Source organism: Neopelma chrysocephalum, unplaced genomic scaffold (genome assembly GCF_003984885.1).
Source record: "Neopelma chrysocephalum unplaced genomic scaffold, ASM398488v2 Primary Assembly neopelma1_24, whole genome shotgun sequence".
Classification (NCBI taxonomy): Eukaryota; Metazoa; Chordata; class Aves; order Passeriformes; family Pipridae; genus Neopelma; species Neopelma chrysocephalum.
The window spans coordinates 41,082,018-41,103,973 of record NW_020897693.1 but is presented as its reverse complement, the minus strand read 5'-3'; the positions used below and the strand labels follow the sequence as shown (position 1 = coordinate 41,103,973).

The 21,956-nt window shown below is 39.0% G+C and overlaps 1 protein-coding gene across 5 annotated transcripts in view; it reads left to right on the top strand.

The window, feature by feature from the left end:
• Nucleotides 1-21,349, top strand: part of TC2N (tandem C2 domains, nuclear) — a 38,767-nt gene extending 17,418 nt beyond the window's left edge. For all 5 annotated transcript variants that reach the window (XM_027673559.1, XM_027673581.1, XM_027673552.1 and 2 more), the window contains exons 4-12: nucleotides 890-1,054; nucleotides 3,547-3,638; nucleotides 4,259-4,334; nucleotides 5,473-5,573; nucleotides 6,265-6,381; nucleotides 7,238-7,429; nucleotides 9,341-9,455; nucleotides 9,931-10,130; nucleotides 12,445-21,349. In XM_027673559.1, the coding sequence (XP_027529360.1) occupies nucleotides 890-1,054; nucleotides 3,547-3,638; nucleotides 4,259-4,334; nucleotides 5,473-5,573; nucleotides 6,265-6,381; nucleotides 7,238-7,429; nucleotides 9,341-9,455; nucleotides 9,931-10,130; nucleotides 12,445-12,555 (1,169 nt within the window). In that variant the 3' untranslated portion in view covers nucleotides 12,556-21,349. The remainder of the gene's footprint in view (nucleotides 1-889; nucleotides 1,055-3,546; nucleotides 3,639-4,258; nucleotides 4,335-5,472; nucleotides 5,574-6,264; nucleotides 6,382-7,237; nucleotides 7,430-9,340; nucleotides 9,456-9,930; nucleotides 10,131-12,444) is intronic.
• Nucleotides 21,350-21,956: the final 607 nt, after the last annotated feature.

Below are 21,956 nucleotides of genomic sequence, written 5' to 3'. Positions count from 1 at the left end.
TTCAGTTATTCTTTTTCACTTTACTGGCACATGAGGATTTTACAGCAGTGATAGTTTGCCTCTTATGGTGCAACACACTTGCAGAACAGAAGGCACTTTATTGTGGGGTAAAGAACTTTTTAAGAGATGGGTTGAAGTCCAGGGAGGTGAAGTGAACAAAGTAAATGTCAAAGTTTGGCAGAATCCAGGTCACCCTATTCTCTAATGTACATATGGCTTCTTTTCACTCTAGACAGTAAAGAACACTACAGCAGTGTTCTTCACTGTTTTGCTGACCAAGATGTACGTGTTTTTTTCTGACACGATTATGGGCTGAGTAAGGGGCTGGGATTGAAGCATTCTCAGATACGACTACTTGTGCTTCAGCCAACAATTCAAGTAATTTTGGACCAGTGATTTTACCATGGACAGGCTTCCCAAGGAGACTAGATAAACAAGGAGACTGCAGTCACAAGCTGCATTATCTTTCCATACAAGATCTTCCTGAAGGTGTTGGGATCCATTAGCTGAGTGGGAATATCCAGGGAATAGATAGCCAAATAAATTGAATGTTTTCTGTACACATGGCCCTACTTTTTCTGTTAATTTCTGTCTTGCTGTCTGTCTGTGGAGCCTTCTGTATTTTAACTTGGCATTTACTGCGAAACTCCAGGACAGGGTATGCATAGTTTTTTATGGCCAATTAAATTCCAGTGTTTGCTCGCACACTGTGAAAACCTGACATAATGTGAATGTGTGTTTTCTTTTTCTTTTTTATTCCTTTACCCGAAGTAGATAATATTGAAATATTTTGTCCTTTGCCCTCAAGGCACTCTGCCTGCCTTATGAGGCCAGGCAGCATGTGTTATGTCTGGAACTCTTGCATTTGATGTTTACTTGTGCTCCACAGAATCTGCCAGGGCCTCATTTGGTGACCGGAAAGCAGAGCTACACGGCGTGTACCAGTGGCCCCGCTATGACGTGTACAACCCCTTCTATTTGGAGCACCGGGTTTCGCCAGATCTGATTAGGCGCTCCCAAGGAAAATCAGATAACAGGAAATTATATGGATCAGGTGAGGAGAACCACACCCTTACTTTTTGTCTGCCTCCCTTTTTCAGAGTTAATAGGTAAGAGGGGAAAAAAGCCATTAGTCTACAGAAGTCTTGTTTGATTACAGCAGTCCCAAGTTAGTCTGTATGCTACGGACACTTTTTGGATGGTGAATCAATCTGTAGAGCCAGCTCTGCTTGATTTTCAGCTGTACTGTTACTTTTTGTCATTTGGGGGCATCAAAAGACTCTGTGCACCACACAAAGATAGAGAAATTGGCCAAGTGAGCTACTGTAGCTGCTTCTGATCCCAAAGAGGATGCAGTACTGGAGATTTCAGCTACCAGTGATAGGAGTGAGGGAGCCGAAAAAAGGAAGGCAGGCAGTAGGTTGAGTGGAGGAATGCCTGAGGAGTACGTACCTGGGAAGAGAAACAAGCACCAAAAAACATTCAGGAGCAGATGATAAGAACAGGTGCAAAATGGGACATGATGCTTTATGCCAGCTCTTTTGTAGTTTGCTTTTGAAGCTACAGAAATGTCCACACTTCTCATTGTGTGTAAGAATGGGGGAGGGCTGCGCAATAGTAAAAGTTCAGATAGAAAGTGTTTGGCTACTAGGGAAAAATTATCTTCTCTGCTGTTCATTGGTATATGTATCCTCTAATGAATGCTGTTTAGACTGAAGTAGATGACTAGGTGTTGCTTGTGATTTCTAAGGCATTCAGAAAACTCAAACATTTGAAGAAATGCACACGCCTCTCCGTTAAATCGGAAGCTGGCAACAGCATGCATTTTTTAAAGATGTTTTATTTAGAATGTTATATCATGCTTATTTTACAGCTGGGGGAAAATGTCTCAGTCTGTGTCCTGTTTCAAAATAATTGTGAATCACCATAGAGACTACAAGTAAAGGCTACTCCATATATTTTTTTAAGAGAACAAAACACATGTAGAATTTTAGCAGCCTTTAACACATATGGTTTTACTAGGCTCTGGAAGCACCTGTGGTGGGAGCCAAATGGGTTTTATAAAACTGTCTTGAACATCTTCCCTTCGGTTCATCATCTCTTTTTCCATTTTTCTTCAAGCAGAGTAAACACTTTACTAGTTTTGTCTTACTAAGTTTAAACACAAGAGAGGTTACTCTAGTGTGTCTAGGGTACAGTTTTAAAATGCCTTCTTCCTCCAGAGTTTTTTGACAGCTGTTTCAGAAGTTAGATGATTGTCTTCATGTGCATCTATAGAATATTTGAGCAAAACTCTAAGCCTAGTTTGTTGCAGCAAGCGATACTTTTCATGTGTGTGGGTTTAGAACTACAGGATGTGTTTATCTGGAATGTATGAATTGAAATTTTAAAAAATCTTAAAAAAAAACCCACATAAACAAATTGAAAAATAAATTTATTGATATTTTCCCCAAATTCTAGTTATTATTAGTAAACAACATATGGTTAAAATTTTTCTGCTTTTTTAATATTTTCTTCCTTGGGAAAAGAAAGAATTATTCTGTATTCTGTCATCTTACAATAACCATAATTAGTTCTTTCTTTTGATAGCAATAAAAAGGAAATAGATTTTCAGTAACGGGAGATGTAATTCTGTTAAGATAATGATCGGTGGATTGCAGTGGATGTCTTCTGCAACACCATAACACAGCATTGTGACAAAAAGCAGTTCATTGCATCAGATAGCCCTAGAAGCTAAACTGTGCTCATTCGTTTCAGTATGGGCCATTTTTGAGTTGGGCGGCTTTAAAAACCTCTTGAACATCGCTGGAGTCAGCAGAGATTCCTGAAACAGTGGCATTAGTTCAGCTTTCACCTACTGTTGCTGTATAATTATGCATAGAAAATGTCCTTTAGCTCTGTTTTGAGTTGGGGTCAAAAGAAAACTGATAGCATCTACTTAACCACCAACTGCTGAGGAAAGCACTCTTCTATAAAATAAAGGTCTTGTTTTCGTGCTGTAATGGGTACGTGTCATCTTAAAGTTAAGACTTGCTTTGTCTGAGATCTAGTAAGGATATGGAGTGTGGTGCTTTGACACAGTGATCGGTGAAGCCAGGGAGATAAGGCCAAGTTTAGCAGGCAGCATGTTTTTGCCACTGGAATCTTTACTGTGGAAAAATTTTAAAAAGGAGACCAGGCTAAACCCCAGTTCTAGCTGGCTAGATTTCAAGACAAAGGTTTTCTGTTTTGTTAAAGCATCTACTAAACAAAACATTTCTCTTGAGGGAATAACTTTGAGGCAGGCAGGCTCCCCATTCTACTAGTGCTACCAGTGTGACCAAGTAAGTTTGAACTATTTCAAAGATGGAATTGAGATATTTTAATGGCTTGCTCTCTCCATTTTGCCATTTCAGGGGAGTGTTTTGGAAAAGGGAAATAGGGAAAGGTGCTGATGTCCTTCCTTGGATGTTATTTAGCTAGGTTTCAATTCAACCATAGATCTACTTAAATTTTTTTCTAGCAATGATGCTGACATGATTTATATTGTTCTCTTTGTCTTTTTAGTTAGTGATTTAAGATCTAGTACTTTGCCTGGATCACTTGATGTAAGTCGTTCAATGTTTGATCTCAGAAGCCCACCTCATCGATCCATGAAGGTACGTTCCCCTTATATATATATAAAACTTAGGTTATACTGAAAACTCAGATTACTCAGTGTATCTATTCCTGTTGCGTTGTGTTTTCAAAGTAAATACTGAAGGGCATTGTACTCTGCACCTGAAGGACTAGAGGGGAAAGTTCAACATCCTGACCAACTTCAAGAGGCCTTTTCCTGAGGCTGCTCTGACGTGCTGTTCTGGCCCAGAAGGGCTGTTGAGAAACCCAAGCAGGCTGTTAGGCAGGACAAGACAGACAACAGGTCATGGCTCCTCTTGTGATTTCTCCCATCAGTTGAAAAGTGGAACACTAGAAGTTTCCATTGACACAGAACACTGCCTTTTTTTTTTTTTAAGTAATCATCTTTTAGATGGCAATGAACTTGTGTATATATATTTATATATCCATGAGCAAAAAAAAAATCTGTGCTGGTCAAATGGGTCCTGTATTAGCTCATTGCATCAAAACAGTAATTGATGGTGGATTAAGAGACTAGTAGGGAATGAGATAATTATTTGAAACTGAGTGTTTTGTTTTCATCACATCTTGTCTGGTGGTGTAATCTCTCTGGATTTTGCATGTGTTGCTCTGAATTAAGTGAATTTTTTGTCCCCCCCAGAGATATGATTCAGTCTCCAGTGTACCCAGCAGTACTTCTTCCAGGAAGGATTCACAAGGCAGTAACAGGAGTCTGGGTAATGTTTTGTTTGTTTACCTTGTAATGAAATATTTCCCTTTGCACATGAAACATTAAGCTGTTTCTACAGTTGTTTGGTTGTTGGGTTTTTTTTGAGATGAATCTAACTAGCAGATCAGTTTGGAGATTACTTTGCAATTTGAGATTGAATTTTGGACTTGCACCTTCCTGTTGTCAGGAGACTGAGCAAATGAGACTTTGAGGAGTTCTCATGCTTTTGAAAAATTCATCCCTAGATTTACTACCCTCATGAACTAAGAAATTATAGACATTCTGTTAGGGTAGAATGCAGCACTAGGTCACAGGTCTAGTCTTTTTTCATCTCTCAGTACAGTATTTTTCTGTGGGAAGTGCCTGAAATCCAATACATATATTACACTGGTAATTAGACAAGAATATTGCATGCAAACCCAGCATCCTTATTTATGAAAGAATGCTGAAGAAGTGGAGATACTGCAAAACAAACCTTCAAAAATTAATCAAGTCCTCACAAAAGTCACTCTGCTAGAAGTCAGAATTTCTCCCAGTCTCCTCAAAAAGAAGACTGGGGGCAATGACCTGGTTCTAGTCAGGACAGAGAAATGCTGGACATTAAATGGCTCTTCTGACTTGGAGAAAGCATAATAGTAAAATGTTTACTAGACTGGAATTGAAATCTGAGAAAGGTAAACAGGAGGCCAATTTATAAACTTAACGGTGAAAGAGATAAAGGGAATTGATAGAATATAAATGTGTTCTGGGTGTCTCAGGCACATGATTTTTTTCTTTCTAAAAGTTGTTTGAGTACAACACAAGTTATTAAATTCAGTAGAGATAACTCAGGCACATGGTGTGATTCTTTGTGTGGTCCTCTGCAGAGCCACAGGAGCTGGACTTCAGTGATCCTTAGGGGTCCCTTGCAGTTCAGGATATTCTATGATTCTATGATTCTATTCTATGAAATGTGAAGGCTTATCCACCACAGGACGTGGTGGATATTGTGTTATTAAAATGTAGGTGTTAAAGTATTTCAAACTTATTTTGAGAGGAGTTTGCAAAGATAAGCAGTCCACCTACTAACGAGTTCCCATATTCCTGGAATGAACATTTAAGATACTGCATTACTTCTAAAAACACTAATTGGCTTTCTTCCATAGATACTATTACATTATCAGGTGATGAACGAGACTTTGGAAGACTGAATGTGAAGTTGTGTTATGTTTCTTCTGTAGAACAGATTTGGATCACAGTTTTACATGTAAGCAAATATAAATAAGTTGTTTATTTATTCAAATTGCTATTTTACTATACTTGATGTTAATTCTCATTAAATTTGGCTCTCTTGTTACTTTAATGAATACTTTTAGGAGAAAAATAAAATTACTGCTAAGTATTAATATAAACAAAGTTCAGTCAGATCTAATGCTGGGCTTCAAAGCATCCTGCCCCTCCTTGATTTTTTTTTCCTGTTGCAATCCCTGTTCTGCTATAGTCAATAGTAAGAAGTAATATATAACTCCTGATGTTACTATACATATGTTAACATGTTCTGGTTGTGGAGTGAGGAACTATTCAGCATAGATTAGAAAGCTGAGATGGTCATAGGCTGGTCCTGCTGTGGACATTTTCCTGGGGAAATCTGAAGGCAGTAAATGGAAGCAACTTCAGAGGTAGCATTTAAGTGACTTATGTGATTCTGTGATTCTATGACTTTAAATCTAACAGTTCCTTCAGGGCAGAACTCTGATAGCACTTTGAGGACACGTAGCTTCTTGTGGCTTTTTTGTAAGCAATTGTGATACTGTTATGCTGGTTGTTTTATATATTTCCAGGAACTGTGAGTAATTTTTAGGCAATGGAACTTTGAGTAGTCAGATATCTCAGGACTATATCAAATGGTAAAAAACAGTCTTACATTGTCTCAACTGACTGTGTTTTCAATGTTGCAGTGCAAAGACCTGTGCTGGCCTTCTAGCTGTGGGGAGAATCCTCGTATCTGTGTCAAGGGAATTCTTACACTGCCCAAACCAGTGCATTTCAAATCTTCTGCCAAGGAGGGCTCCAGTGTAAGTAGAGTCAGGGAAAACACTGAGAAATCTTTTTCCCAAGGAAAAAAGAAAGCATGAAATGTAAATGGATTTTTAAAATGGACCAAACATCCACTCCTATGCCATGTTTGCTGTGGTAGTTGCCTAGATGTGGGTTACTTCCCCCAACTTCTCATAATCCTATTAAAAGCCTCATTCCACTTCTTCCCCCTATATCCTCTCCTGCATTGCACTGTTGCCTTCCTTCTCTCTCAAGGCTGCAGGACAGATGCTCATAGGGGACTGAACCATGAGCTGCTGGTCTTGGCAACTCCATGGTGGGGGACCAGAGGAAGATTGGGCATACCTGTAGGTGCACACTCATCCCAGGGAAGGTAGCTGATGTACTGCCTCTCATTTGGCAGGACACAATATTAATGCTTTGTCTTTACAGAAACTGTAAGAATTGGTTGCACAGGACAAGATTCCTGATAGTGGCAGTAAACTAATATTAAGGGAGTGGAAGGGAAAGCAACATAAACCTCCCATAATGTGAGCCAAAGATGAAAGAAAATAAAATCAGCTGGAGAGACTGTAGCAAAAGGCCACAGAATCTGTTATAACAATGTGTGTGTGCTGTTGTAAAGCTCCAGAAGAGGTAGCCACAACTCATTATAGTAGTGAAGAATAATCTCGAGCTTTGCCCCTGCCAGGGTGCAACAGTGAGAGGATAAGTCTGTGCAGGCTTACCACTATAAAAGCACACTTTTCCATGGCAGCCTAAAATAGTAGTTGTGAGCAGTGGCTATAGAACCAAGACACCTTGGTTTCTAGGTTCTGGGCTCAGTGGGACTCTCTTAAAACGGTGATGTTATTCCTCTGTTTTTCTTTCTAGGACATTGAATTTATGGAAACTTTTGTATTTGCTATTAAACTGCAAAGCCTGCAGGCTGTCAGATTGGTATTTAAAATCCAGACACAGACTCCCAGGAAAAAAACAATTGGAGAATGTTCCTTGGCACTGCAGGAGCTGAGCTCGCAGGAATCAAGTCATTGGCTGGATATATCTCCTCCTTCCAAAGCACCTGTAAGTGCCAATAATGTGAACGTGTCTTGTTATCTCACCTAGAAAGAATTACTGGAAGTGAAAGTAAAGTAATACAGTAGTAAAAACGAGGGGGGTTATTTGTTTTTCTTCTCCCCACATCCTTGGGAAAGGCATTTTGATGGGAAAAAATGCAGACTTTTGAACTCTGCACATAGCTGTTCTGGTCATAAACTGCAGCTGTTTCTAGGAAAATAGTTAGAGCAGACTCTTCCACACCATGGCTCACAGCTTGAGGGAGGGGCATTCTGGGAAAATGTTCAGCAAAGGATACTGGGTAATTGTCTTTTCTGACCAAAAAAGCATCAGAAGATCCTTAACACTCACAGCAAGAGCTCAGAGCAAATGGAATCTGCTTTTGTTGTGGAAGAAAAGTGCTAAGATCTTCAGTGGCTTGAAACTGCAGAGACAGACATATATTTAATGTTCAGATTGCATGCTGTGAAGTAATAATTCATACAGTTCATTTCCATTAGTGTAATAAGAAGCAGGTGGTTTTCACAGTGGGATTTCCTTTCCCCCTACCCTTACTTTGTTTGTTTCTTTTATAGATTGTGTCTAGACATTTGTATTTTCAACAAATTAAAGTTGAATTAGTAATTCAAAAGCAAATTTTATTTTAAGTGCGTCTGAGTAAAATGAATGATACTCTTGATTTCTAACGTAAGCTACACTTGACATTTTTTAGTTCTAACAAGAATAACAATATTGCTTCAAAAGCAGTAAGATTAAGTGAGAGAGGAAGCTGTTTTAGAAAGCATTTCATCTCAATGTAAATTTCTGAATCATATCATAGTATCTCTCTCTGTGTTGGCTTTCCTCACTATTATATCCAAGAGCCCTCCAGACACTGCTGGGATTGATCCCTGCACTACCCTGAGCAGCAGCAAACAGTACCCTCTCTGCAAATAGAAAGCCAAAGCTCAGAGTCGAGTAAGTGGCTTCCTCTCAGGGTTACGCAGCAATTCTGTGGCTGAGCTGCAAAGAGAATTTGGGTCTCTTTGATGAACTGGAGCCTGACTTCTCTTTACCTGACCTGTTGTTCTCTCACTTGGTGCATTTTGCTTCACTGAAGTGCATTAAAACTTGAAGGGAACCAAGACTAGCAGAGTCCATTTCAACAGAGGCTGTCAGGAAAGGTGGGTCTCTGTTGGCCTTTTCCTGCTGCTTTTACAGTGTTCTGAGTATGTTAGTCTGACAGGAGAGCAATGAGGATGACACAATGAACTTTGCCACTAGCAAAAATTCTAAAATAAAAAAAAATAGACTGGAGATCTCGATTCATTCAGTGTGTGTGCCTGGCAGGGGTGTACGTGTGTAGGCATGTAAAACACAGGTGCTTCCATAACATAGGAAACTCCACAGTATGCAGTCACCCTAAGCATTCATGACATTATGTGACAGGACTTTGTATCTATGGAAAACGTTGCTTATATCTCCATATTGCAAAATTCAGAAGTGTGGGAAGAGAACTCCGACGGTTTCTGTGTAAGTGGAGCACACCTGCTCTCTCACTTCCACACCCAGGTTTAGTAGAGCTGCAGCAGCATGTCTGGCCTTCCCTGCATGTGTCTGCTCTTACCAGTACAGACTCTTTCCCAGGTGAACACTGAGGACTCGTTTATTTGCCCCTATCCCTGTCTACAGCCCACGAGGGCCATCTGTGCACTGCACATACACAGTCCATCAGCGGAGCACATGCATTGCAGCTATGACAAGTGAAAGATGAACTTACTGTGCATCTGCAGGCTGTGTATACAACACATACTCATGTTTCTGTCCAGGAAATCCCAGATAGAAATGCGGGAGCCCAATATATGACAGAATTCCTGTGTTTCCTGAGTTTATAAGCAACTTAATCCACATGTTATGGCAACATTCTTCTGCTTGTAGGTGCGCCGTGCAGAACTTCAAATAGGAACTTGTTTTCAAGCAATAAACAGGAGGATACAGTTACAGATTCTTGTAGCACAAAACCTTCCTGTTTCATCTACACCACTGTCGTCAAGTAAGTTACATCAGCTGTTTCATGCCTCCTGTCTCAAAGCATTTGTAACAGGTTAATTGCTGATCAAATGGGTTGGCAATTCATAACATTCTTTACAAACCTCAGACTAACATATTGTGCAGTAGATTTCCATTGCCAAGGCTTACTTCCCCAGATGTCTTACTTGATTACTTTTTGTTTGGTTTGAAGCTATGTGTTTATGTATTTTGGAAGATTTTTATCCCAGTATTAATTCTGACATACAAGAGCATTAGCTTGCACTTGCTGTTTGGATACTGTGTTAATCAGTTCAATATTACTGAACATACTCTGTTTGTGTGACTAGTCAGGAAAGCTATTGTACAGTTCTTTTGGCCAGACTTTTGAGAAACTGTTGCAATTTGAACCATACATATGGATCTTGTTGGTTCCTGTTTGGGTGTGTTTGTGAGTAACCCTTTGTGTGCTATGCCTTTTTCCTTCCCTTTTGTGCCAGATTTCTTTGTGAAAGTTGGAATGTTTAGTACAGAAGGGATGATCTATAAGAAGAAGACTCGTCTTCTGAAGTCCACTAATGGCCAAGTGAAGTGGGGAGAAATGATGGTTTTTCCAGTTAGCCAAGCAGAACAAGGAATTAGCTTTCTCATCAAGCTCTACAGCAGAAGCTCAGTGAGAAGAAAACGCTTCCTAGGACAGGTTGGTTTCTGCTAAATAGCCTGATCCTTTACTTAAAATCCAGTTCCACAGGTTTCTTGGTATGAGTTTTCAAATACTTTAAATGAGGTGGCATATAGCAAAATAGTAAATTCTAGTAAACTCTTATGGATGTAACCCAACCAAGAATAGTACTGGATTCTTAAACATGCACTAACATCAGAATAGGAGTTGACATTTGTTTTTTCTTTTAAAAAGAAATCCTAAAGTCAGTTTTGTGTGGAGTATTACTATTTGAAAGATTCCTTCCAAGAGACACACTATCTCCTCCTCACAGGATCTGCACAGCCTACAATGTCCTGTACAGCAAGGGGGGTGTTGGTTACCACACCAGTACACTTACAAACAGGTGTGTCTAAAAGTATCAACAGCTACAATATGAGAACGCTTTCCTAGGTAAAACCAAAAAAGCTGAAATCAGTACTATATTCTAAGTATATATGATAAAGAAATAATATAGGTGTCCAAATGCAAAATATTTTTTAGGCTTGTTTTTTGTTGCCTTTTTTTTTTTAACAAACAGAACTTCAGTAGTATCTCTTTGAAAGCATTTGTGTGATCATATTTATTTAACTACCATAAAGCTTGGTAGTCTGGTCTCTTTATTCTCTCTGTCCTCTTCTCCTGGTTGTTCTAATTTACCATTATCCTGTCCCTTCTTTCTCTCCTTTTTTTCTTGGTATAGTGAGCCATAGCTGTTGTTAAAAATCTCTGTGCACTCTCTGACCCAGTTAGATACAGTAGCAGAATTTTAATATATGCAAAAGTGAATAATGTAGAATTGATTTTGAGACCTCCCAGCTGTAATGTCCTATGTCAGATGGAGGACTGTGCTGTCCCTAGGTACAAAAAATGGTACTGTCCCATTCTGGTGCTGTTTCCTGTGCCTGCTGAAGACATGCAGTGCCAGGAGATGCTGAAGTGCTAGATGCTGTAGAAATTATGTGGCAGCAAGAGTTATGTGAAGTTCCTCCATTTTTTGGAGCATCATGTCACACATGTTCCATCTTTCTGCAGTTCCTGTTGGTGGAATTGGATTTGAAACAGGAAAAGAAAAAAATTGTTCTTTTTAGTTGTGCTACTTTGGGGAAAAAATAACTGGGTATGATTTTGCAGTCCCTAGTAATATGTGAGGTCATCTCAATCTGATGAGTTACATTTAATTCATGGATCTTATTTTTAGGGGGAGGAAATGAGCTACTTGTGCTCCCCAGAGATTATTTGGAAAAGGTTGTTTCAGCTCATGAAGGCAGACATTGCCACATAACACACGAAGACATAAAATATGGCTCAGGGGAAAATGTACTTTGAGCAATTGGCTGGGTAGCTGGAAAAAAATGACTATAGCTGGATCTATTAACTTTGTCCTTCAGAGAATGATGTTTAACTGGATGCCGTTCTAAGCAGACAATACATAGATTAGGCTGCTTTTACAAGCATGTCTTTAATCATGAGCAAGATGTACATTGAATCTCTGTGGATGAAACATCAGCTGTCTGTGGTATTCTGGAAGACATTATTCTCACTTCTCGAGGACTCATGCCCCAGCAGTGTAGGCTAAATGTACTTCATGGTCAAGGTTTCTGAGAAGTCTTAAAAGGACTCATTCTTGGAAGACATAAGGAAATAGAGTCCTGTAAATAACGATACCTACTTACATAAGCAGAATTCTTTTGGCAGTGGAGGCTGGTGATAATGTTAAGGGGGAAAATTTCCTATTTGTACTTCATTTCCCTATTTCATGGCCACTACCCGTTAACTGAATACTGAGAAGAAACGGACTCTTACTACGTGACTATGTGTGGTATGGGCATGTTAGTAAACTCTGTGGAATGCAGGTTTGGCCCTGTCTGCGGGAGTGTGCAATTTTAAATGCTCATGGAAATGCTGGACAGCCCATGTAGGGGATGCCAGATGGCTCGTGGCCAACTGTGTTCGAATGCACGGAGCCGCCACTGGCCCTGATGAGCCCTTGACCCCAGCACGTGCATTTGAATAGAGCAAGGAATGCCTGACTTAAAACATCTTATTAAGTACAGAAACATTATTATGTGGTGGGTTCTCTAAACTATTTTAGAGGCTAAATTTAAACACAGACTCTCTGTGTTCCCAGCTGAAAGCCAAAATATGTTAGGATTAGCAGAACTGTATTTGTTGCTGTTATGCTTTGGTCACAGTCTATACGTTGTATCTTGTTCTACACTTGCATGTTATTTATTTGGAACTAGCAGAGGCTGGATCTCTGTGTTATATCAGGAAAACTCAATTTTATTTTTGTTTTTGTTTCTGAATGCAGATCTGGTTAAGTCCTGATAGCAACAACAGTGAAGCAGTAGAGCAGTGGAAAGATACCATTGCCAACCCTGAAAAAGTTGTTGTTAAATGGTACAGCATTGGTCCATCTTGAAGACTGGAGATGAAATTCAGAACTGATTTTTCTACAACAATTCCTATGCTGTCTAAAATAGTATAAATAAAAAGAAAAATATTGTCTACACAAGTTCAGAAGTTCTTCACTGCATCCTACCTCTGTGGAAACTGAGGAAATTCACCAAGAGAAATACCGGCTAAATATTATTAAGAATAAGACTTTAGGAACTGAGAAGAGTGTTCATTTGATTTCAAAAAATCCACCTTGAAAAAAAGATTTTTGCCCCTTTCAGGCTTCATAAAAACACAGAAATTGAATCTTGGAGAGAAGCAGCTTGAATCAGTTCTATTTCACTAGTTACTGACATCATCTTCATCTGCAGTCTTGTTTTTGGCAGACTCCAAAGTCCATGGGTATCAGTTGGGTCAGTGGCTTGATCCTGGGTACCTGTGAGCCTCTGGGGTTGTGGACACCACTTGATCAGAGTAACACGTGCTTGAGCAAGTGGGAAAGCTGTGGCAGTAGCTGAAGGCATAACGGAAACTACATATCCATTTTTGATGAAGGGTTGTTCAGTACCTGACATGACTGTAGCCTGAGTTTGCCCCCATCCTTCTCTCGAAACAGAAAGATGGAAAGACAAGAGTTTCTTTGACTTAGTGATCTTTGCAAGAGGACCCCTCCAGACTTGCTCTGTTTGGGTAAATTCTGTTTGGAATCAACGGAATAATACAGAGGCAATGACCCTGCTTAGGAACAGAGCCAGTATTTTTAGATAAATTACTTTCTTATATAGAGTACTTATATGTAAACCACTTCCTATCTAATCAACAAGGCTCTAGCGTTTGCTTACATTGCCAAAACCCAGACTAACATGTACAAAGGAGCAAAGATTTACTTACATAAGTGCTTTTTGATATTAATTAAAATGTAGCACCGTAAGGGACTCAGACTTTGTTTAAAGGATAGGCTACTACTGCAGAAGTATTTGTTACATGTCTACAATGCTGAAAAGTTATGTGTGGGAATATATTTTTATTACTTGTTTCTAGTAAGAAGAAATTACCATATTCTTATTGCAAATTATATTTTTCCTAGAAAATCCCAAAATTATTTTTTCTATTAGTTCCCTTATTTTCAGGGGGTTGTTCACAGTTATTTTTAAGGGGGGGAAACATCATGTATATAATTAATAATATATAAATCTAAAAGCACAGACCTCTTTGCACTACTTTAACTATCAGATTGGAAAAATACCTATATATTGCATTAAATCCACTGCTTACACATTTACTGTTGGCTGTCTGGACTGTACAAATATGTACATTTGTAAGGATGCTGAATAATTGCACCTTTCTTCGTAACTTGGATCCGGTTCCAACATCTGACAGGAACTAGAGCAGCAATGAGAGCGCTCACTGCTGGAAGACAAAGGAACACGGGGAGCAGAGAAAAGACTGTAACAAGAAAGCATGTCCTCTTGAGCATCTGTATTTCAATTTTTTTTGTCTTTGAGTAAGTGTTCAAGAAAAAATGGAATCTCTTCGATTTCCCACCCCCAAATGAGTTGAAAATTGAAACTTTTGAAACTTCAACCATCCAGATTTTGGTTGTTGAAATTTAATATTTTGAAAAGAAAAGGATTTTCCCAGGCTCTTATATGCTCTGCTTTTTGACCAGTCTTTATAAAAGAACTGAAAAAGGTTTTGCATGTTAGTTGGAGAACAAATGTTGATTCTAGCTCTTACTGACACTCTTTGCAAAGCTCCCAGTAGGCCCAGAGGATCTTGACTGACAGTGTTAACTTCCAGCCAGTTACACTTCTTGGGAGGACCCTGTCCTGTTGGGTAAAATGAAAAAAGGAACTGGACCGAACTGATACTTTTGGAGTATCTTTACTTGAATACGTGGATCTTTTTTATTCATTGTGGCTGAACATTTTATTCATTGTGGCAGTAAACAAAAGTGCAAACTAACCATTTCCTTATGCAGAATGCTGTTCTGTTTAAAAGAGAGGACAGGGAATATCCCAGGGTTTTATAGACTTCAATTACCACAGCAGTGGTTCTACAGAGATTGCCAACTCAGTGTATATGTGTAAATGGACTTTTGGGGCTGTTTTAGGACACCTAGCCTTCTAAAGGCCTAACTAGTCTCTTTATTCCTACATTAATATTTAATCTATGTGTTTATAATAAAAGCTACGAACAGAAAATATTCCTTTTTTTTCCCAGTTGTTTATTCTAATGTTTACCAGCATCTCAAACCAAAGTCCTACTTTTTTCTCTGAGAAAATCTCAGCTAATGAACTCTCTTTCATGTAGTGTTGCCTGTAGGAGAGTTAACTGCTGACACATAAGCAAGATGCACTCAGGTACTGGAGCACTCTGCAGAACATGCTCTGGGGCACTGCTTCATCCTGTGCTTATCCCCAGGCTGTGGGGTTTTCTGCATTTGTGCACATTCGTGTAAGAATTTAAGGAGTTCTTAATAGTTGACTGTTGTCAACAGTTGTGCTTTTTTCCCTGTCACATAAAGCATTTTTCCTTGGTGATTCATTTGGGTCTAGAGCTTATCAGTATGGTTGTTACCTTAGACAACAGTCCTGAAGAAAAAACATGAGACCAGGGGATCCACGTGTGTTCCCAACACCAGTCCCAGGGTACAACTGCCTGTAAAATGGGCTGTTCCAGCAGGTGTTATTTCAATTTGACTGTCTTGAAACGCCAGCTAGAAATCACCTGGGATGTCTTGCCTTTTAAGTGCAGAATGTTTTGCTTTAGTGCTTAGTGACTGCCTCACTATAAATGCATGTGAGACTTAAGCTCCTTCAAATTCAGCTCCTGGCTTATTTGACACTAATGCAGTTTTCCAGAAAAGGAAAATGATGCATCATTTGAAGACCAATCCACGATGTAAATTACCAAGGAACTTCATGTCCTCCAGGATACATGCAAGAAGAAGGAAAAAGAGGTGTCTCGGAGCATTCTTTTAATGGTCACAGCTGTATGTTATCCCTCTGCATGTTCAGCCACTATTTTGATTGTTACATCCAAGTTTACTTTCATTGAAAATACTGTTAAGAAAGCTGTTTTGTCAGTTCACTTAATTTGTAGATATAAGGCACACATGGTTTATAGTTGAATTTGCTGTTGGTTCTAGTAGTGACTCAGCTTCCTAACTTACAACAATTCTGATGAAAGCAGCAGAGGTCAGAAGCTGCACCAGTTTTATTTTGGTCATCTCCCAAATGAATATGGATGAACTGGAAGAACAGTTATGATCTTATATTAGATGTTATTCATACAGAGGTCTGTGCCTGCATAGTTAGAAACCAACCATAGACTAAACTTAATCAGATTTTTCAAAATGTGTGTATATAATTTCACTGGTTAATCAAACAATCCTGTTTTATTTATTTATGACTAATAGCATTCTGTATGTAAACAAGGTCAACAAAGTTTTTCAAGTTTTTACATCTCAACGGCATAGCATGGCATTCCTTTTAAGGAAAAAAATTGTAAGATTCTACCTCAGAAGATGAGTGGGTGTAACAGCTTGTAGACCACATTATCATAAAATATTACTTGGAAAATAATTGTATTTGAGCATCTGATCTTTTGTGATCACAACATAAATAGTGCCATATTGTTAAATCCATTAGGCATCCCTAGTTTTTCCTTCTGTTGGCAGGACATTTTTATAAAACAAAAGGTATTTTTGTAAGCATTCAATTAAGCACATATGGTGTTTGACTTGAAAACTGTCTGCCTGATGGAGGTTCCTTTTAGAGTTATGAGTTGATTTTGCAGCCAAAACACAAGGTTGTCTAGAAATCTGGGGCAGGGTTGTCCCAGTTCTTACTTTCATCCTGCCAACATATGTATGACATGGGAGGGAGGCTGCATAGTTGTGGAAAGCTTGGCATAAATCATGCTGGATGTGATATACCCTCGTTTTTCCAGCTTCTGCTGCGAAATTACATCACCATGTAAATACAGCCCTGTATATGATCTCATGCTTGGTGCATGGAAAAAGCCATCACTAAAATCAGCACCATGTTTCACAAACACTGCTCCAGCACATGTACATTATTTTCTCTAGCTTGCACTGAGGAACAGGCCATTGTCTCTCAGTCTATGGCAAAACTCCCACTGCGTTCAGCAGAAGCAACCAGTCTTCAGAGCTGGTTTAGTTATTTCAGCATTGAGATAGTGTGATTTATCTAAAAGGTTACAAGCAGCTTAAATTTTTTATATATTTTTTAAACAGTTAAAAATCTCTTCACAGTGATTTTTCTGTAGAAACTGAATTTCATTGAAAGTGGATCTGCATCTCTTAACATAATGCAATTCTTCCCATAGATTTCAGTCTTTGAAATAAATCCACTGTGTTGATTATTTCCCCCTTCTGTCTGAGTGTGCAGTTTTTTCCCTTCCTTTGATTTGACTGTAGACTGCTCTTCTGCCTCAGCATAAACAAGTGTGTAAATGGTGTCTGCTTTTTGCAATTAACTTACTGCTTTTCTAGTAATGTTCCCCCCTTCTTTACCTAGTACTGGGACCAGCATTATACATGTTTGACTTGCTGTTTAAAGAACTAGCTACAGGCAGAAGGCTTTTATCCTAGTGCTTGGCTCATGTCTCATGCTGTGCATTTCTGAGCTACCTTTGCTCACAGCTTCAATGGTGTGGTTCTTTTGGACCTCCCCAGATTCCTGTGTTGTCTACCACCATTGAATACAACAATGGGATAACTCGGTTGTAATTTCTTATGTGTACCCAGGTATCTTCACTTGCCTTTCTCCTCCTCCAAAAATTAGCTTAGGAAATCATTTTGGGTGATGAGAAGGAGCAAGCTGTTTGTGCTTCTGAGCTTAAGGGACAGGAGGGTAGTTTGACTGCCACTGCAGTCCTCTGAGACGAAGAGAAAGGCTCAAGGAAGAGTCATGAAAAGCTGCACCTCCAGGTAGAGGGAGGCCTGCCTGTACCTCCTGCATATATGATCTGAGAGATGCTTACTAATCTGGGGATTGGGATCCGTTGTCAGATGCCCAAAGGAAAGGGTCATTATATTGTACTTTTTATCCTTGTCTTGCAAAAGAGCTATGGAGCAGCTAAATAGGGAAATTTTCCATAAGAGGAATGGTATGGTTCACAGATTTCTATAAAGCAGAGAACTGACTAAAAGATTTCTGGACTCTTTGAAAAAAGGCAGTCATAGAAAGGTACTTGTTAGCTTTAAATATAGCCAAGCTTTGTCACTTGTCATAGGAGAGGAGTGAATTCTTCCTTTATGATACATAGCAGAAGAAAATGGCATGTACACCCAAAACAGCGCTGGGTCTCCTCTGCATTGGTATCATTAGTCCTTCCAGCACTGAGGTGGAACTATATACACTTAGCTGCCCATTCTCCTGCAGTAAGGGCAGGTTGGGTGGGGAATTGTTAAAGGGAGGTTATGAAGGAGCATAATAATAAAAGCATGAATAAAAGCAGCACTTTTGTTTGGAAAAACATTGTTTCTGAAAGCAATGTAACATGCCTGTAACTATTGACAAAGCTTTTATTTGACATGAGTAAAGACAGATGATTACGCACTTAGGTATTTGCTTAGGTTGTTTCAGTATTTCCTGGCATGAGACTGGATTCATCCTCTTTGTATTTATATAATGCTTCATTCTGCTGCGTTCATTGACCCTTGAGCTCTAGACCTAATTATGCCTGATTTCTTATGGCTTTGTCCGTCATGGCTGATTGACTTCAGTGTGCAAATCGGGATAGACCTTCTTCGATCTTTGCGGCACATCAGGTAGTTACAAAGTTTCTCTCTTAGATGGATTCTCTCATTTCTAATCAGAGGTGAGCTCATGACAGCTATTCCTTCACCTGGGAAACTGGGAGCTGGCTCTCCCTTTTCTACCTGAATGTTCTTGGGTTTTCTTAAAACCTTTGGAAACAGAATTATCTGTGACATCTCTGCCATCAGTCAAATTTGGCTGCAATAACTATTGAGCTCAAAAATTATTGTGAACCTTGGAAGAGAAATGAGCAAAAACAAGCTCTGCTGCTTCAGGACCCTGAGGCTCAGCTGTGTTTCTTCTGTTCTACCATAGAACAGAGAAGCTCTTCAGATCACTGCTGATCATGGTTCCAGCAATACTAGTTCTCGAGGCAGCTCAAGCTCTAAAGAAATATTTGTTAAAGCATGGATATTTGGAAGCAGTGTGCTATGGAGCTGGCCACTAGCTGGGGTTTCACAGTAATGCAGTTTTAAAGATCTAGGTGAAAAGAGTTTTGATGTACCTTGAAACTACCATTGACTAAAAGCAGAAGCTTGTGGTTAGTATTAAGAAATGCTTTAAAAGCCTAATTTTTAGATAATAAAATAACCAGTCACAGCGGACTTCAAGTCCCCTTCTAATCTCCAGCATGTACATCTAATTAGGACTCCATTAATGCTCACAGGGAATAATATTGCATTTTTAAAAACATTAGCCTTACTATATTTAAGTCAGCACTGACCTTGAAAGGCTGGGTGTTCCACTGCCAGAGTGCTGGCTCTGGAACCTACACAAACTGTCCTGAACCTCAGGAGCAGGATCTGAGACTTCTCCTTTCAGATCTACTTTGTGACTTGTGTAGAACATAAAAAAATAACCAATGGAATCAGCTTAGTTCTAGGTAGTCTTAGTTGCCTTTGGAGCACATGGGTTATTGAGAGTTGTGAGTCTATGGATCTTGATTTACTGTACAAATATCCCCAAAGAACTGGATGATTGGATGATGAATCAATGCAAAGCTTTGGAATTTTGGGTTTTTTTAAAGAGCAGGACAGATAAGCCCAAAGAGTTCTGGATGAAACTGACAAATCTGCAATCAAATCTATAGGACTGGCTCAAGCTGATAAGCCTGCGTGGGGAAAAAAAGTGGGTCAGAATGCCCATGAAAGAAAAATAGGGAAAAGCAGGTAAAAATACAGAGAAAGGGTCGCAAAAATGAGGATTAATATACTCACCTAATTTCAAAGGCAAGGAAGTAAAGTCTTGGTGATGTTAGAGGCACTTTACCAAGCTCTTGTGCTAAGGTGAAGTAAGAGTGGAAGAGGATCTCTGAGACTCTAGTCTTTGCTGTGATTTGATAGACTTTGCTGTCTCTCCACATTACACTTTTAATAGACCAGAGGCAACCCTGATGATTACCATTTGTTAGAGTAGACAAATAGCACTGTATCTATAAATTAAAGCCTTAAATGTGATGGATTTAAAAATGCACCACAATGAGATTTCTAGTAGTAACTTCATGTAATACCAACATTCACAGAGAAGGAAACGTAACATCAGCGTGGATTCAGTATTCTCTGCCTAGCAACACTGTCCCTTGCTGTGGGAGTAAAAATCCTACAAATACCCTTTTCGAAAAATACAGCAGGTGCTGATGTTCTAGTCAAACTGAGTGGTATTTATGGCATTCACTTGTTCTCAGCTACCTAATTTCATCAGCACTTTGTTCCCTTTCCCTGCCTGCACCTCTCTTAGTTCCCTAAGAGACAAAGCATAGTCAAACACATCCAGCTGCTTTACTTCCTTTAATCAGCCCAGTGGAAGGTCATGGGAACAACAAGTTTCTCCTGTGCTTTAAACTATGTCAAATCTGTTTGCACATGTCCCTCTGTATGAACAGATCAAAGCACTAGTCTGGGCAACAAAAGCAATGAGCAATCAGCCATGCCAACTGCATCAACACTTCAGTAGGAATTTTGGCAGTACAAGCCATGAAACCAATATTCAGGTGCAGATCTTCTGCTGGTGCAATGTAAACTGGACTGTGCATTAATAGATCTGAGCCAGCTCATCTTAGCTGGGCATCTGGACATACAAGCCACAGAAACTACAATCCCCTGATAAAGAAGTAAGAAGATTGTGACTGTTGATGTTCATCTCTTGGAAAGCTTCAGTAGGCTCCACCAGGGTCTCAGAAACAAGTGTTCAGTGCTGGAAATACACTTTCAGGAGGTCACATGAAAATGGGAAAGAAGAACCCTCACGTGTAGTCTGGACTGATGCAGAGTTACTCTTCATGGCCTTTCATATCCCTAGAGATCCATGATTTACCCTCTCAGTTTTGGTGTTTCCTGATTAAAATACCTTCATTTTAATACATATTAAATATACCTATATAATAGGTATACCTTCACATCTATTAAAAAAGCTTCATGATCAACAAGCCTTGTCCATTTGTATCTGTCTTACTAAATAGGATTTCTTCATATGGTAGGGAAGAAAGAGGTGGAAGGGAAGAGTATTTATTGTGATCCTTGTCAGAACTCCAATAAGCTGTTTGAATATTTCTCTGAACTATTTGTCTGAGCTGCAAGTGGGAAGCCACTTTTACCCTAACAGAAAAGGGTAAAAAATACTGAAAAAAAACCCCACAACAAAAACACACAAAAAAGAACTAACTCGAGTGTTTGACACTGACACCAAATCTGTTTCTTCATGTGATGCAACAAAGATAATTCTTTCTTCCCTTATAAAAGTGACCTAAATCAATAATTACATAAAATGTAGTGCTTATTAATTAAAATATAGTATCGTAAAATATGTTGTTTATTCATTAAAATTAGTATTATATGTCCTTATCTATTTTACTAAATACCTTGGAGAGTTAAACCAGCAATGATTTTTTCAGACATTTGCTTTTTCTTCATTTGAGCTCCTGCATTTCTGACTTTGAGCAATGCAAACAAATTGTCCATATTACCTCTGAGACTGAACTTTCCTCATTCAGTATTCACTGGTTTTCTGTAGAGAATGTTTAATAAATTATTTTATTGACTGAATTGGATCTAAAATCTGAATTTTGGTTTCATTTTTATTTTACATTGCCTGTTTATCTGCAGTACACCAAATAAAAATTATATAGATTGTCAGAAGCAAGGGTGGCAAAAAAATACAAGGACTGCACTACATGAAAAAGGGAAAATTACTAATTCAACATTTTTAGAAAGTCAGGGTAAAGTATGTTATAATCTTTGAATTTGGAAGAGTTCATTGAGGCCCCAGAAGGAGACCAGATCGTACCTGGAAACTGAGATAAGTAATTCTGACACTACAAACCCTAAAATTATTTTGTGATAATACCACCGAACTTTGCAAAGAAGTGGCAGTCATCCAGCTCACAAACGTTCCTATAGGTTTACTAAAGCTAAAATTACATAGGTGACCCAAAATACAAGAACAAAAGAAGTTTAAAGAACAAAGGCAGGTAACACTAATGAAGAGGTCATAGGAAAAAACCTGTGCTGATTCTCCGTGTTGTGGCAAATGGCACAACTTAAGGCAACGTTCGGCATTTTGATGAACACGCAAAACCTGGAGTAGACTAGACAGCCACACAGGAGTTTCCTCATGCCAGTACCCTGTGCACAGATGAAGA